Genomic DNA, 16,665 nt, shown 5'->3' with positions numbered 1-16,665 from the left:
CGGCCATTTTGAAGTTATTCCTTCGATGCGAAATTGAACAGGTATAAAAAGAAAATGGAATACGAACCATAAATTGAGGATAAAATTTTATCCGATCTGATTTTTCCGTCGGCAGCTCACGGCGCTCGTGACAACGGACCAGATAACATCTAAGTGACACAAGCTGTTCAAACACACCTTCTGAAAGTTATAAAAGTAAAGGATAAAGAGGACCAACAAGAACTAGAAAGAAAAAAACAGAGGTTAACAACCGACAAGAGGATTTACGAGCCCTTGCAGATCGTTAGCAAGTTTAAGTGATTGGCCGGGCAACTACAAAGGTTACACCGAGTCGATTTTGTTGAAAAGTTTTTACTTATATAAAACCAAGCCCTTATAAAGGTCGTGGAACCGGGGAAGTGGTGTGGGGAGGTGGGTGAGGTCGAGAGAATGTCTGTCGTGCCTCTCAGCAAATGAACCATCCACTCTTTTGTGCTCCGGCACGGAGAAGGGAAAGGAGAGTTTTCATCAACACCAGTCTTGTCAAAAAACATATCCATAAGCCGTATAAGCCTCTTACTCAAATCCTCGATATTCTGCACAAACTTTCCTGACTCGAGCCAATTCCCATGGCCTCACGCCCACTTGGAGTTTTCATTTACCGAGTAGCAGCAGAATACAGATGAGGATGGAGATGATGGCACCCGTCCCCAGGCTCGCCACGAACGGCTCCACGAGGGCACAGTCGCCCGCCTCATTACAGGTGCACACCTTCACCAGGACTGTCGACACGTTTGCCAGTGCTGGATTTCCGGAGTCTGTAACCAGCATCGGGACTTCATAACGACCCACCGGCAGATAGTCAAGCCTCAGTCGCAGGTGTACTCGTCGTCCTGCACAGTACGCAAGAATCGGGGGTTGAGTGGCGTGCAAGAGGAGCCACAGCCAGACTCCGTGATGACGATAACTTCGAGGAATGTTTTAAACCAACAGGACAATTTCACGAACATGAAGTATTCAGATCTAATAACACCAATTAATCATGTTCCCTCACACTAAGATGGAAGCACTCAAGATTTCTGGACTCGAGTCCTACATAACAGAAATAACAACTTGTGTTGGAAAGCCGAGTGAGCCTGGGGTATTGAAGTGAAATTTTCTGGAGCCCAGCTAAATCACGCAGGAGATGCATACTGAAAATTCCACAAAACAAGGAACCTACCATCCACCCGATCGAGTGTCCAGTTCCGCCTGATATCACGTGGGCTGGAGACGAGTTCAAAGGAGAAGGGTCCAGCGTTGTGTTCTACATCTGCGTCATCGGCAGTGATGTTGATTCCACGAGAGTCAGGTCTTTCACAGACCTCTGCTTCGACCGGCCGTACGGTCGGTGCATTGTCATTCACGTCTGTTAACTCCAGCAGCAAGGTTCCCGTCCCAGTTCCCCCACCTGGTAGGCATCATCAAAGAAGGATCCTGTACATGTTGTCGTGCATACCCCCGCCCCTCGCCACCACAGTATCATCCATAAGACATTACTGCAAGTACAACTGTGGCACCTGCGGTAGCATTGCCCAGTTCAAGGAGTTTAGTTAAGTGTATTTAGCCAATGCTATGTCCTTACTGCTGTCGGAAGCCAGGAAGGTGGCGAGATAAGTGTTACGGGAGACAAACGGAGACTCTCGGTCCAGCTCCGCCACCGTGGTCACACGCCCGGACACCAGGTCCACCGTCAGCCAACCAGCAGGATCACTCAGTTTAGAATATCTGAGAGAGAGAGAGTAGAGCAGGGTTTCTACAACCATCATTCGTGACACGACTGGTGTGAATATAAACGTGTGAAAATCTATGTGACTATTGCACACTATCCTTTTTGGGCAATGGTCCAATAGAATACCCTGTAGAGATCTTTCTCTATCACCTTCTGTTTCTCCCACATCTGTTCATTCAAGATATTTACTAAGGGAACAGATGTGCTTGGATGTAAGCAGCCATACATGCAATCAAATAGGTTTTGTAAATATTAGTATTTTAAAAACATTTTATTAAAAACTAGAACGACACTAGGTAGAGCGCGTACCTCCGCCGGGCTGAACAGTTTACGTTTTGTATCCCATTGATTGGTCGGATCTGGATCCCGACCTGAACCAAAATCGAATTGGTTTATTCTAGTCACCTAACCAACTCTCCCATAAGTTTTTGAGATATGCTACACATCGTTTTTGGCCCCATCTCTCAATGGTGAACACTCACTTAAAAAATTATTGCATCCGCATCTGGATTTGGATGTTCACCAAAATCGAATTGATTCGTCGTCGTCGTCACGCACCCAACCTGTCCACCAAGTTTTCTCCAAATTCGTCCATAACTTTTTTGCGATATTGTGCTATACATCGTTTTTGGCCCCATCTCTCAACGCTTAAGAATCACTTGAAAAATTCTAGCCTCTAGATCTTCACCAAAATCTAATAATTTCAAGCTTGTCACACACCCAACATCTACACCAAATTTCGTCTGAAGCCGTCCACAACTTTTTGAGATATCATGTTCACCGACATACAGACAGGGGTGAAAACAACCTCTGTCCACCTTCGGTGGTGGAGGTAATAAATGGTAGTTCTGCCATCTTGCCACACACTTCCCCTCCTGACACCCATTTCCAACTATCATGAGGTATCAATGCTTTGGAGTAGAGCGTCTAAACAAGCTGGCTGTTCCATTTAACTACAATATTTCAGGTTATGCTTAAACACCATTGTTATCTGAAGCGTTGAGTCTTCCTGCATTGTAAAAGTTGTGTGTGTTCGGTGCGAGATTGACCACACAAAAAGCCGACAGAGCCATTTCATTGGCAGCTCTAAGTTTGTCTGCCTTTATCTCTTCCCTCTGAGCCAACAATGGTGTAACAGAGAAGAAGCTAGTAAACATGAATTATTTATTCAATAAAAAAATATTGCTCACAAGGAATTTTTATTTCCATCGTTTTGTCCTTCATTTACCGAGTGACCATGGTACTGACAGTGCAATGGGTGGTCTGAATCCGACTTGACCCTCAGTTTATTTAACTTGCTCATAATTAGTATCAAAATAATTATCAACATGTCTTCACAACCTTTAACCAAGAAAACCTCAGCTCGACGCTGCTTTTATGCATAACACCCGGTGTGGGTACCTCACGGCCTGCCGCATGTCCACGTCGGGGTCTCTGGCGGTCAGGTTGAGGAGACGCGAGCCAACGGGTAGGTTCTCAGGAACACGCACTCGCTGCATGCCGCCGGGAAACGTCGGGGGTTCATTCACGTCCCGAACCATCACGGAGACCGTGGCCGAGCTCGAGGGGGTGAAACGCGAGCCGACCAAGCGCTCCTCATTCCTTGCCTCTACCACCAACATGAACTGACGGTCAAGTTCATAATCCACAGGCTGTCAATGGGAAAAAAAGAAGAAAATTCGAGTTGGGTTGTTCAACTTGGCATTGTACCACAATGTGGTGATGCTATGATGTAAAACAAAATGGCATAGGCAGGCCAAAACGCACCACAGGATGATAAGTACCTCCGACTGACACCGATATAATTGGATAGTGATGTTGGGGTTTCACCTTTAACAAGAAGTTTCAAGTTTGAAGTAACAGCTTAAGAGAAAAAGTAAAATGTAATGATGGCAGAGGCTGCTGACTGCTGTGCTGCTTCCAGCATTTTGCACATCAGCACACAGGCAATCACACTGCTCCGAGGATCTACGTCCGTGTCTGCATTATACCCAATATTAAAGGTATTTATGGATTGCACAAAATGTATTTAACTGGTGCAGTGCTCTGTCATGACAACATTGTCACAGACACCTTTGTGTCTTTGTAACACATCTTGGCAAAATATGCTCATCTATTAGCCAGCCCATTGCTGAGTTTGCAACAGTGTCGAGAGCCACAAAGCCCCAAACCTTAAACTTCCATGGGATGCAGACCCGTTTGGTGTTCCCATCTGAGCACGTGGCTCAATATGCTGGGATAGCAGGTTCAAATCCCTTTTACTGTGCTGATTTGCCCAATGACTGTTAATAATACTTGTCCTCAATGTGATATTGTTGTGGGCCGGGGTTCGGTGGCGAGGACGACCGCCAGACGGAGCAGTCGGGCCGTCTCCCACCAAACACCGGAATTGAAAGATCGTAACACTTGGATAACTCCAAAGGTCACGGGTCCCTTAGCGGACCGTGGTCACCAGTATTTCGACAGCGTGAGGTAGGGTCCACTTGTCTAATTCCAATTTACCTAAGTACTCACGCCGTCTAGCTACCGGGGAAACCACATCCTTGGCCGACTCTGTCCGAACCGAGTCGCATGTACCGACTCGGGTCCGGCGTACCGAGTGGGAGTTACCAGAGCCGCGCCGGTCCCAATGACAACTTACGGCACACAGCCTCTCTAATTCTCATTATGCACTGTGCTGGGTCAATGACAGAAAGTGACAGACAATGAGCTGGTACATTGAACAATTGGGGAGTTTATTTATCAGGGGCAGGGGAGCACAAAGAGCAGAGTTATCCAAATAAAAGCAATGTACAATGAACAAAAGCACTTAACAATTTCTACTTACAGACGGGGCCCATGGACACACACACACACACACACACACACACACACACACACATGAAATGGACCCCGTGGGGTCTTTATTCGGTCCCTCAGCCCAGGAGGGAAAGGCGAGCTGGGGACCAGGGCATTGTCGGGTACCTCTCCGCCTCGTGCGGTCACACCGGACTTCAAGCACCACGAACCCACGTTCCGAAATCCACGGGCCCACGACCCTGGCTGCTCGGCCTCCACCACCACGATGAGCCACCGTGAAGGACCGTAGACCACGATGAGACCAAGCCACGGTGCCAGACCAGAAGCAATCGACCACGATGACTACTCACCACCCGACTGCCGTACTCTGATCCTGACAACCACTCTACTCTCCTTTTTGAGGCGAACACTTCATCTGGCTGGGGCGGAGCCGGCCCTCAGGTCATGAGCCTCCTGATTGGACGGTGCATCTCGGGGGGTGTGTTGGGGCGTCTCGGAGGCCCGCTCCCCGAAGAGGCTCTGTAATAGCTTTCGGCACACTGGCCTCCCATTGGCCGGAGCGCCTCGGCCCTGCTCGCCCTTCGCCCATTGGCTGGAGGAAACGCTCCATGCCCTTCCTCGGAGCGGAGCCTCGATCTGAAGCAATGGAGGCTCCGCCCCCGCCTTCAGCCAAAAACACGTGGGCAATGGAGTCGGTGGTTTGAAGAAGTGAAGGGGATTTGTTGTAAAAAACTAACTATAAAGAAACTTTGCAGCGCACACATGTAATTCCCGTTAGACATAGGGGATGGGGCCCTAACTATAACACATACTTATCGACATAACTGAACTGCGGGGACTGCTGACTGTCTGTGTGCACAAGGTTTCCAAATCTGTAACAATACATCTACAAGCTCCTCCATGAGCCTACTGTAGGGGAGGGGGGGATATTGCTCTCACTGAAGGAACACCAAGAGAAACATACAAATGTCATTCGTTACCAAAAATAAATAAATAAAAATCAAAGCTAACCTGTACATTTATCTCTGCACACAACACAACAATAGGGCAACACTAAAAGCCACAGCAATCTGTTTCCCAAAGCACACGATGTCTGTAAAAATGAATTGTGCGATACAAAATCACTCGAACCATTCATCGGTTACCCTTTATCGAAAAAAATTAGTGAAATTAAAGTTAATAAATAGCTATTACAGTTATATTTCAACCTTCAAAGCACTTTCCTCAGCAAGATCGAGGCTCATGTAGGAGCAAGGTGACGGAGGGTATGAAATGGCAGTGGGGAAACTCTTGGACATAATAAACGAGAGAGAGAGAGAGAGAGAGAGAGAGAGAGAGAGAGAGAGAGAGAGAGAGAGAGAGAGAGAGAGAGAGAGAGAGAGAGAGAGAGAGAGAGAGAGAGAGAGAGAGAGAGAGAGAGAGAGAGAGAGAGAGAGAGAGAGAGAGAGAGAGAGAGAGAGAGAGAGAGAGAGAGAGAGAGAGAGAGAGAGAGAGAGAGAGAGAGAGAGAGAGAGAGAGAGAGAGAGAGAGAGAGAGAGAGAGAGAGAGAGAGAGAGAGAGAGAGAGAGAGAGAGAGAGAGAGAGAGAGAGAGAGAGAGAGAGAGAGAGAGAGAGAGAGAGAGAGAGAGAGAGAGAGAGAGAGAGAGAGAGAGAGAGAGAGAGAGAGAGAGAGAGAGAGAGAGAGAGAGAGAGAGAGAGAGAGAGAGAGAGAGAGAGAGAGAGAGAGAGAGAGAGAGAGAGAGAGAGAGAGAGAGAGAGAGAGAGAGAGAGAGAGAGAGAGAGAGAGAGAGAGAGAGAGAGAGAGAGAGAGAGAGAGAGAGAGAGAGAGAGAGAGAGAGAGAGAGAGAGAGAGAGAGAGAGAGAGAGAGAGAGAGAGAGAGAGAGAGAGAGAGAGAGAGAGAGAGAGAGAGAGAGAGAGAGAGAGAGAGAGAGAGAGAGAGAGAGAGAGAGAGAGAGAGAGAGAGAGAGAGAGAGAGAGAGAGAGAGAGAGAGAGAGAGAGAGAGAGAGAGAGAGAGAGAGAGAGAGAGAGAGAGAGAGAGAGAGAGAGAGAGAGAGAGAGAGAGAGAGAGAGACAGAGAGAGAGACACAACCTGCAAATAAGAGAGTTGGTTTATGAAGAGTTTATGTGAGAAATAAATAATATGGGTAGGGATGGAGGATGATATAAGATGGTGGCAGACCTCCTGCTTGAAGCCCTGGAGGGAAGAATGGGATAGCATAGCTTCGAGAAAGCGGCTCCACACAGGGGAGACGTGAGAAACAAAAGTTTAGACGTGCAGTCTGCCTGGATTTTGGAAGTTTTGGTAACTTTTGGAAGTTTTAACATTTTTCAAAATAAACAATTTATCAAACTCCTGGAGCGTATTACGCCAATCAGGAACAGGACAGGAAAACTCAAAACAGGAGTCAAAAAGCACAGGACATTGGGAGAATTAGTTGTTGAAGACATCAAATCAAATGAGATATCTGCGATCACAAAGCAGTCGACAAGAGTAAGTCTCTCCTGGCTTACCCTTGACGATCGCCCACGACTTACCCTGGGCCCACGATCCAATGATGGACATTCTTTTTTTTTCTTTCGGACAACCATATGACCTTGAACTTCAACATTTTAGGATAACGTGTAAATGAAGGAAATGTGTCCCCATCTACAATTTGTCCATAGAACGTATCATGAAAATTGGAGGAAAATTATTCAAGTTGTGATCAAAAAGGTGTTTTTTGTTAATTAGGTCACAATTCGAAATAGGTAGGTCAAGGACACAAATAAAATATCAGGTGCACAAGTGCAGTGCAGTTCCAATATTATGATCCAATAACATATTTGAAGGCCAAGCGGTCTTTGAGATTCCGCATTGGAAAAATTGAGCGATGACAAAAAACACGTTCTTTTTTCAGACTGCCATTTGACCTTGACGTTTAACCTGGAGGGGTATGGTGTAATTTCAATATCAATGCAACTTGTTCTAGGCTCTCTCTCGAAAGGGCAATTTTGGTCCAATCAGACAAACATTAGTCGAGTTATGGTGAAAAATGTTAAAATGTCTATAATTAGGTCATGACCTTAAAAATTACATCAAGGTCAAAAAAAAATGAGGTCAACCCCGCATGCTGTCTTCACATTATTGATGTGAAATTTCATTCTGAAAGACCCAGCTAATTCCGAGATGCACCTTGGAAATTGTGAGTGTTGAGAGTGCAGGAAGAAAAAAACCCCCCCAAAAACCTAAATGGTGGTTTCATACTCCGAGAGGGTCTAAGAAACTCTGGGATACCATTAAAAATTGGGGTCACCAATTGTAGAAACAAACCCTACAACAGCTATCAGCCTCACCCTATCCTACAGGGGAGGCTTAATAAGATTACTCACCTTTACGACAGTAAGCACTCCATCATTTGTGGCAGGATCGGTGAAGACAGCAAAGTGCTTTCCAGGATCTCCACGAACTACTGAGTAGTGCACGTTCCACGCGGGAGAGTGAGGCTCGTCCAAGTCGGTCACGGTCAGGTTGACAACGGGCTGGTTGACCATGTTCTCTCGGACTGTGCCGTAGAACTACGGGAATCAGGTGCGAGAAGCACCAAACAAAAAGAAATACAGTCCAGGGCCAATAAGAACAGGAATAATAATGCGAGTAGAAATGATAGTTGAAGGGCAATAAACAGAAATGGAAAATGGGGAGGTGAGAGAATTGATCTCAAAAGGAGGATGGGCTTGGATACAACACAGAGAATAGAAGTTTTCATATAACAATGAAGAAGATGTTTCATATACCCTCAACACTAGTGATGGCTGGCCACTTGAAGCTTAACGTTTGCTTCAGCAAAACAAAAACTGTTTAAATAAAACCGATTAAAAAAAAACATGTCCAGTCATTAAAACTGCAAACCACAACAATATTGTCACATGGGAGGGGGAAATATATAGATATATTGTGTGAAGATGTTAAAATGGCTTCGCGTGCTGTGAGTAGGTCGCGGATGGGGGCAGGGTGGGTGCTGTGGTGTAACACCACCCCCGTCCTGTGGAGTGACTAATAAAGACCAACCACGGGGGGTCTGAAGAGATGATGAAAAACTGCTTCACATTCTCTCATTCTCTCATTCTCTCATTCTCTCATTCTCTCATTCTCTCATTCTCTCATTCTCTCATTCTCTCATTCTCTCATTCTCTCATTCTCTCATTCTCTCATTCTCTCATTCTCTCTCTCTCTCTCTCTCTCTCTCTCTCTCTCTCTCTCTCTCTCTCTCTCTCTCTCTCTCTCTCTCTCTCTCTCTCTCTCTCTCTCTCTCTCTCTCTCTCTCACGTCACCACCACAGGAAGGACCGCTGGACAACACATGGCCTCCTCATCGCTATCCCTAGCTACACTTCGTTTTGCGCCATAACCACCTTCACAACCATACCATCATGGTACAGCAACACTAACCCATGCCTGCCTCAAGTCCTCGGCTGCTCCTTTCGTTGTTTGAATCCTGATTTTGGTGCCAGAGCGGATTATTTATTTTCATTACCTCTGCCATTGATGGTGGACTGTCTATCTGTTTGTTTGTCTGTGAGCAGGATATCTCAAAAAAATTGTGGGAGGATTCGGCCAAACTTTGGTGGACAAGTTGGGTTTGTGACCAGGACGAATTGATTGGATTTTGGTGAAGATCCAGATCCGCATCTGGATGTTACAATTTTTGAAAGAGATTCTTCCCCATTGAGAGATGGTGCCAAAAACTACACATAGCACTATATCTGAAAAAAGGTTGTGGACAGATTCAGAAGAATCTTGGTGGAGAGGATGGGTGCATTACACGGAAGAATTGATTCGATTTTGGTGAAGATCCGAATCCGGATCTCGATCCTAGAATTTTTAATCGATTCTTCACCATTGAGTGACAGGGATAAATATTATATATTCACGATATCTCAAAAAGTTTCAGACAGATTCGGAAGAAACTTGGTGGTCGGGTTGGGTGTGTGACGAGGAAGAATTGATTCTATTTTGGTGAAGATCCGGCTCCAGATACGAGAATTTTTAAAGTGATTCTTCACCATTGAGAGATGGGGCCAAAAACTATATTTTATATATAGCATATTTCAAAATGTTGTGGACGAGTTATGACAAAACTAAGTGGATGAGTTGAGAACAAGCCGATTCGATTTTGTTTCAGGTCCAGATCCAGATCCGGCCTATCAATGGGATACAGAACATAAACTGTTCAGCCTGGCAGATGTATACACTCTACCCAATGCCATTCTAGATATACAGATGATTGCATATTCCTTTCATCCCTGTTTGTGTCTGTTGACTGCTTGGTTCGTTCCATTTATTTATTCGTACAATCCTGTCCATTGTTATCTTTGTATTCTTTTAATAAAACCATTTAATTGTGAAGGAATGTCGGGATCCTTCTGCCATCAGGCGCGCACGAACAACCGCCAGGTTGAGCTTTATTTTAACGATCCTTGCGGTTTCGTTAGTAGGGCAAATTAAGAACGTGGTAACTTTGAACATCGTTTCGGCTATTCACGGAGGTCTTAGCCCTCCGGCTCAGAGCTCCGCGCTGGCGAACCCGAAGACGTGACGATATTTAAAGGTCGGCAATGCTTCTGATGAGAAAGAAGAGCTTGACAAAGAAAACAGAATGGAGGAGAAGAAATTAAGATATAGAAACAAAGAGGTGAGTAAAACAGGATGCCACAAGGTGGAACCTTTCGAAACAAACAACTTATTTTGTCCTTCAACTACATTCGCTACTTCCTAACACATCGTACACCTTACCGTAGACATGGTGAAGTGTGGCGGATTGTCGTTCTTATCAGTGATGGTGATAACAGCAGTGGCAGTGTTGGACAAGCCGAAGGATGAACCTTCCATGTCTGTAGCCTGAATCACCAACATGTAGCTTGGAACTTTCTGGAAGAAACAGAGGAGCATCTCCCACTCAAAACCAAGAACCTTCGACATCGTGATGGTCGGTTTCCAAAATCAAACAGTCCGTCATTATTTCTGTTGCACTAGAGTCATATCTGGCATGGACATGGATATGTGGGACAAGCAAGGAGAGCTACATTAAATGCAAGAAATTTTGTGGAATCCTAAACAAAGAAAGTTCAACAAATTAAATATTAAAGAGGATTCTGAAGGGGTGATACCTCTCGGTCAAGGCCAGAGGCGATGGTGCTGATGAGACCAGAGCTGTTGTTGATAGTAAACATAGTAGGATAAGGAAAGTCTGGTGTCTGCGAAAGAACTTTGTAACGAATCATCCCATTAAGCTGCTGTGGGTCATCCAGGTCTTCGGCTGTGACTCGCATCACCGGAGTACCTGGCATGTTTGGGAGAAAAATGACCAGAGTTGTGTTTTGGGTGAAGACAGCAGGGTTTTCTCTTTCCTATAGTGTTTTCGACTCAAGGAGTGTGTTGTACATCGTCTGTAGAATATAATATTTTTACACAAAAGGTACCTGAGATTTAAACCCACACGAAAAAAGATCTGGAGTTTCTAAATGATTATTAGGTTAAACTTGGTCAGGACAAATGAAGGTTCAAGCAGAGTTACTTTAGGACTTCACCTGGCACAAAACCCAGATATCACTGCCTTATTGTCATGAGGAAATTAAAGAACTCGGCTTACTTATACATCACTTTAATCAACGGGCCTATCTCAAAGTATTTGGCATTTTCCTTTCATCTCCAGTAGCCTAGTTCCAAATTTTCTTGGCCCTCATTATCACCTCAATACCTTCAACACAACAATTACAGCACCTTCCGATTTCCCCAGAGCTGTAGCTGATCTTTGTTGAGGTTCCACATTCATTTCAAAAAACGATATCGTTAACACAAAGAATGAGGGTAAGAAGCAAGTAGAGGTGATGTGAAGCGAAGGTAAAACAGAAAGGCTGCGCTGGATGTGAGGAAGTGGGAATGAGGGAGAAAAGAGAAATGGAGCAGGAAATGAGCGAGGATGGTTATGAAAACAGGATACGGGTTGGGGTAGGAGAAGAGTAGTGGGACAAGTATAACACACCTGGTGATGAGGTTTCAGGTACTGAGCCATTGTACACAGTCGAGTGAAACTCAGGTATATTATCATTCTGGTCAATAACCTGAATGAGCAAATCCACCGGATTCTCCACCTGCTTTCCGTTGAGGTCCACAGCATGACCTTTGAGCTGACAAAAACAATGAGGTCAGGGGTTCGTCTACTGGTCCAAATGAGGGATGCTCAATTACGCAGTAATGACACTAAAGCCATAATTATTATCCTCAAGCAATTTCCTGCTTGGCTTTAGTTATCCTCTTCAACCTGCCTAGTGTTGGAACTAAATGATTGGTTTATTATTCTTCACAGTACTTTGAAAACATCACACAAACAAACTTTGAGAAGCAAAAGATGGACGACATTGCCACAGCAGGTTCATGAAGTTAACACCGTTTCAGATACCTCAAACATGAAACATCATCAACTTATTATTGTTTTTTTGTTTTTTTTTTAAAGACCTTGAAATGTTCCCATTGTTGATATCAAAGGTGAGGTTTGGAATGAGAACATACACACAGTACATTTCATTTTCAACAAGGTCACCAAAAATGGATTCTTAAGACTCGATAACAAGCTTTGATTAAGAAGACAAACCAAACTGTCTACGAGGTATAAAATTGGCAATCAACTTGTGGGGGCATTCAAAGCAACAGGCAAATGAGAGGCGTCCCATGAGATCTTCGGCCCCAACAAAGCCCAAGTGGGGAACACGACAGAGATCTTGTCCTCGGCAACCATTTATGTCAGACTTCAAATGCAGCCATAAATACTTATTCTTGGCAACAGGAATGTACTTTGTATTAAAAAAAACACCCGAGATAATTATAGGTACAGTAATTAAAGTTAGGTCAATAGCATTTCACCAAAACCAATAAATTAACTGGAATGAGCAATCAGAGATTGTAGACCCTCACCAGGACTTGCTTTGTGTGGTTTTGTGTGGTGTTTGTGTACTGATGCGTTACGTAATTAATAACAGACATAATTATTACATAATTATACATAACTAATATGTTCCAAAATGGGAAAATAGCATTTTACCAAAACCAATAAATTAACTGGAATGAGCAATCAGAGATTGTAGACCCTCACCAGGACTTGCTTTGTGTGGTTTTGTGTGGTGTTTGTGTACTGATGTGTTACGTAATTAATAACAGACATAATTATTACATAATTGTACATATCTAATATGTTCCAATATGTTATTAGTACATAATTAATAGACATACTTGCATTCCAATAGTACATAATTCGTATATGTACTCACATTCTAATGGCACATAATTAATGGACATGCTCACACGTACAATTATCATTACCATCTACCATTATCATTATTATGTACCATTGTCATAATTATCATTTCCATTATCATCATTATCATGATGTACCATTGTCATAATTTTCATTTCCATTATCATTATTATCATGATTTACCATTATCATAATTATCATTTCCATTATCATGAAGTACCATTGTCATAATTATTATCATTTCCATTATCATTATTACCATTATCATTATCATTACCATTATGTACCATTGTCATAATTATCATTTCCATTATCATTATCATTATGTACCATTATTATAATTATCATTTCCATTATCATTATTATTAACAATATCATGATGTACCATTATCATAATTATCATTTCCATTATCATTATTATCATTATCATTATGTACCATTCTCATAATTATTATCATTTCCATTATCATTATCATTATGTACCATTATTATAATTATCATTTCCATTATCATTATTATTAACAATATCATGATGTACCATTATCATAATTATCATTTCCATTATCAATATTATCATTATTTACCATTATGATAATGATCATTTCCATTATCAATATTATGATGGACCATTATCATTATGATTATTATAATTATCATTATGTACCATTATCATAATTATTATCATTTCCATTATCATTATGTACCATTATCGTAATTATCATTTCCATTATCATTATGTACCAACATAATTATTATCATTTCCATTATCATTATTATTAACATTATTATGATGTAGCATTATCATAATTATCATTTCCATTGTCATTATGTACCATTATCATAATTATCATTTCCATTATCGTTACCATGATCAGGAAGTACCATTGTGATAATGTTTATCATTTCCATTATCATTATCATTATGTATCATTGTCATAATTATCATTTTCATTATATACCATTATTATAATTATCATTTCCATTATCATTATTATTAACATTATCATGATGTACCATTATCATTTCCATTATCAATATTATCATTATCATTATGTACCATTGTCATAATTATTATCATTTCCATTATCATTATTATTAACATTATTATGATGTACCATTATCATAATTATCATTTCCATTATCATTATTATCATTATGTACCATTATCATAATTATCATTTCCATTATCATTATTATCATTATGTACCATTATCATAATTATTATCATTTCCATTATCATTATTATTAACATCATTATGATGTACCTTTATCATAATTATCATTTGCATTGTCATTATTATCATGATCATTATGTACCATTATCATAATTATTATCATTCCATTATCGTTACCATGATCATGAAGTACCATTGTGATAATTATTATCATTTCCATTATCATTATCATTATTAATATTATCATGATATACCATTATCATAATTATCATTTCCATTATCATTATTATCATTATGTTCCATTATCGTTATCAAAATTATCATTTCCATTATCATTATGTACGAGAATCTTGTACCACTATCATTTTCATAAATTTTTTTATCATTGCCATCATTATCATTATTATCATGATGTACCGCTATCATAATTATTATCATTTCCATTATCATTATCCTTATTATTATGTACCATTATCATTATGTACAAGATTCATGTACCATTGTCATTATCATTTCAATAGTACGTAATTAATAGATATACGTTCAGTGCAGACAAAAAACAGACAAACAAACAAACAGAGCCAAATGCAGCATCATCTCCTCTGGTCAAGGGAACAAGTTGCAAGTACATCATACGTAATCAGCAGTTATTACATCTTTTTTTCTCAAAAAAACCAAAAAAATTATAAATAAATAAAAACAACTACAACACTGCACTAATAGTTTCTTGTAAACATGGTACCTGGTAGCTGGCAATCTGTTCTCGGTCCAGCCAACGTGTGACAAACATTTGGCCAGAAATGGCATCTATTTTGAAGACCCCAACAGGTGGCTGGTCAGAGCCAGGCCCCGTCACGCTATAGCGCAGCTCGTTGTGTTTATCGTTATCCGATTTCACCTGGGGCCAGACAACACGTCGATTAGTCTCATTGCCAAGACAAAAGCTAAAACTTCGACACACTGAGCAAAGTGATGAAAGTTGAAGATGCAGAAAGTAGGAATACAAAACAGTTTTAGGAAGAAAAAACAAAACGTATCAAAACAAACGCAATGTTTTTAACGTGACCATTCAAATCAAAGCTCCCTGACACATCAAAAACGTGACCATTCAAATCAAAGCACCCTGACACATCCAAGGCGGATGTCGTTATGAAGTCAGCGAAAACAAAATTCCCCAAGTAAAAAAACACATTGACCAATTTAGAGGCAAGAAAGCAAAAATGCACCAACTGGCAGAACACTGGCGTCTCCGTTACAAGCATCAAACTTGTGGCTTGGCTTGTTGACCCACCGTTACAAGGGATTTTGGGAATGGACCTTGTTCGTTCTCGGGCACGCTGATCGGTGGAATAACCCAATCACGCTTTTGCCTTCGAGAGCTCCCACTTCGCCGAAGTTGGGAGAAGTACAGCGTGGCTGTCTCGGAGCGTCGTCCGGTTGTCAAAAGAGCCTGCAGTAACAGATGAAGTGGTTAATAGAACTTGGTTTCTTCGCGTACATGTGCAGGCGATTGGGTTGGAGATGCATTTTATCAAATTATTGAGAACTCCACTTCCTGAGGTCATACATGCCAAGGATTATCGAGGGAAGAAGCAGGAAAAAACAAATAATTCTACACTCATCTGCATTCATGAAATTGTAATGTTCAATGTCCTTTAGTCGAGCATTCATTGAAAAACACCCCTAAATAACACCGGTTGCAATGTTGATATCAGTTAAAAATTAAATAAATAATAACTTCACCATTAAGAGTTACGTCGATAAGTTTTGAGACAAAAGACATAAATCCACTAAATGGCAGAAGTCTGGTACATTTTCAGCCAATACAGAAAGGCTGAGCAAAACTCATCAATGGACAGTTAAAGGTTCTTACTAATCAACGACTAAACGTTAATCCATCATTGGGTGAAGATCAGTGATAAAAATGGCAAAAGCCAGATGTCACACACCACCGTCCACTCCAAACCAATCGTGGACTCCGATTCTAACAGCAACACACCCGTTTCCTGTTGGGCTGCTTCATCTTTGCCTTCATTGCCTGTACTTGTAGTTTGATGACGGTGTGTGGTTTGCCCAGGCCGTGCCTTTCTCCAACCCTCGCGTACACCAAAAACTTGAGCGTCCTCCGTGAAAGCAGTAGACGCCGACTCGCGTATATGGTGCCATTTGTGTTGATGCGGAAGGCTGGGTCACTGACTCCCAAAATGACCTCGCCGCCACCCTTGCAGTCATCAAAGTGCACTGAGGAGGTGAGAGAAAGCACCAAAATGGTGAGCAACGGCAAATAAAAGCTGGAGATATAAAGAGCAGCTGACTGTTTGATCGAGTGATTAAAGACTTGTTTGTTTCTCCATTGGCTGGTTTATTCCCAAGGCTGCTCACTCTTGCCAATCCACTCGAGGCAAGCATGGTGAATATGCCAACTGCCCCTTTTCAAGAGATGAGGGAGCGGCATTCGTAATCTGGTTTACGGATATAAAGAAAACGAGGAGCTTCCACAGACACAGACTAGATCATGTTGAGTATGAAGAAAATGAGTGTTCAAGAATCACCGTCACAAAAGGTCCATTGTTCTGAATGCCTACATGGACTGCAGTGTGCATGTTTCTACATGGCGTTATTACAAAAACCAAAACAAAGATGAGATTG

General features: G+C 42.0%; 1 protein-coding gene across 2 annotated transcripts in view; it reads right to left on the bottom strand.

Annotated features, from left to right (window-relative positions):
• Positions 1 to 16,665, bottom strand: part of LOC147023767 (cadherin-2-like) — a 55,305-nt gene that overhangs the window by 13,349 nt on the left and 25,291 nt on the right. The window contains exons 3-13 of one of the 2 annotated variants that reach the window (XM_085889538.1): positions 16,016 to 16,257; positions 15,308 to 15,466; positions 14,759 to 14,914; positions 11,573 to 11,717; positions 10,698 to 10,870; positions 10,324 to 10,458; positions 7,921 to 8,106; positions 3,152 to 3,402; positions 1,604 to 1,746; positions 1,202 to 1,429; positions 642 to 872 (exon numbers count right to left, since the gene is read on the bottom strand). In XM_085889538.1, the coding sequence (XP_085745664.1) occupies positions 642 to 872; positions 1,202 to 1,429; positions 1,604 to 1,746; positions 3,152 to 3,402; positions 7,921 to 8,106; positions 10,324 to 10,458; positions 10,698 to 10,870; positions 11,573 to 11,717; positions 14,759 to 14,914; positions 15,308 to 15,466; positions 16,016 to 16,257 (2,049 nt within the window). The remainder of the gene's footprint in view (positions 1 to 641; positions 873 to 1,201; positions 1,430 to 1,603; positions 1,747 to 3,151; positions 3,403 to 7,920; positions 8,107 to 10,323; positions 10,459 to 10,697; positions 10,871 to 11,572; positions 11,718 to 14,758; positions 14,915 to 15,307; positions 15,467 to 16,015; positions 16,258 to 16,665) is intronic. The other variant, XM_085889539.1, reaches the window with a different exon arrangement.

The sequence above is a fragment of the Eptatretus burgeri genome, chromosome 7 (genome assembly GCF_056783735.1).
Source record: "Eptatretus burgeri isolate ZD-2024b chromosome 7, Ebu_testis_v1, whole genome shotgun sequence".
Taxonomy (NCBI): Eukaryota; Metazoa; Chordata; class Myxini; order Myxiniformes; family Myxinidae; genus Eptatretus; species Eptatretus burgeri.
Note: the sequence above shows the minus strand (reverse complement) of the source record. Positions and strands in the feature narration are given on the sequence as shown.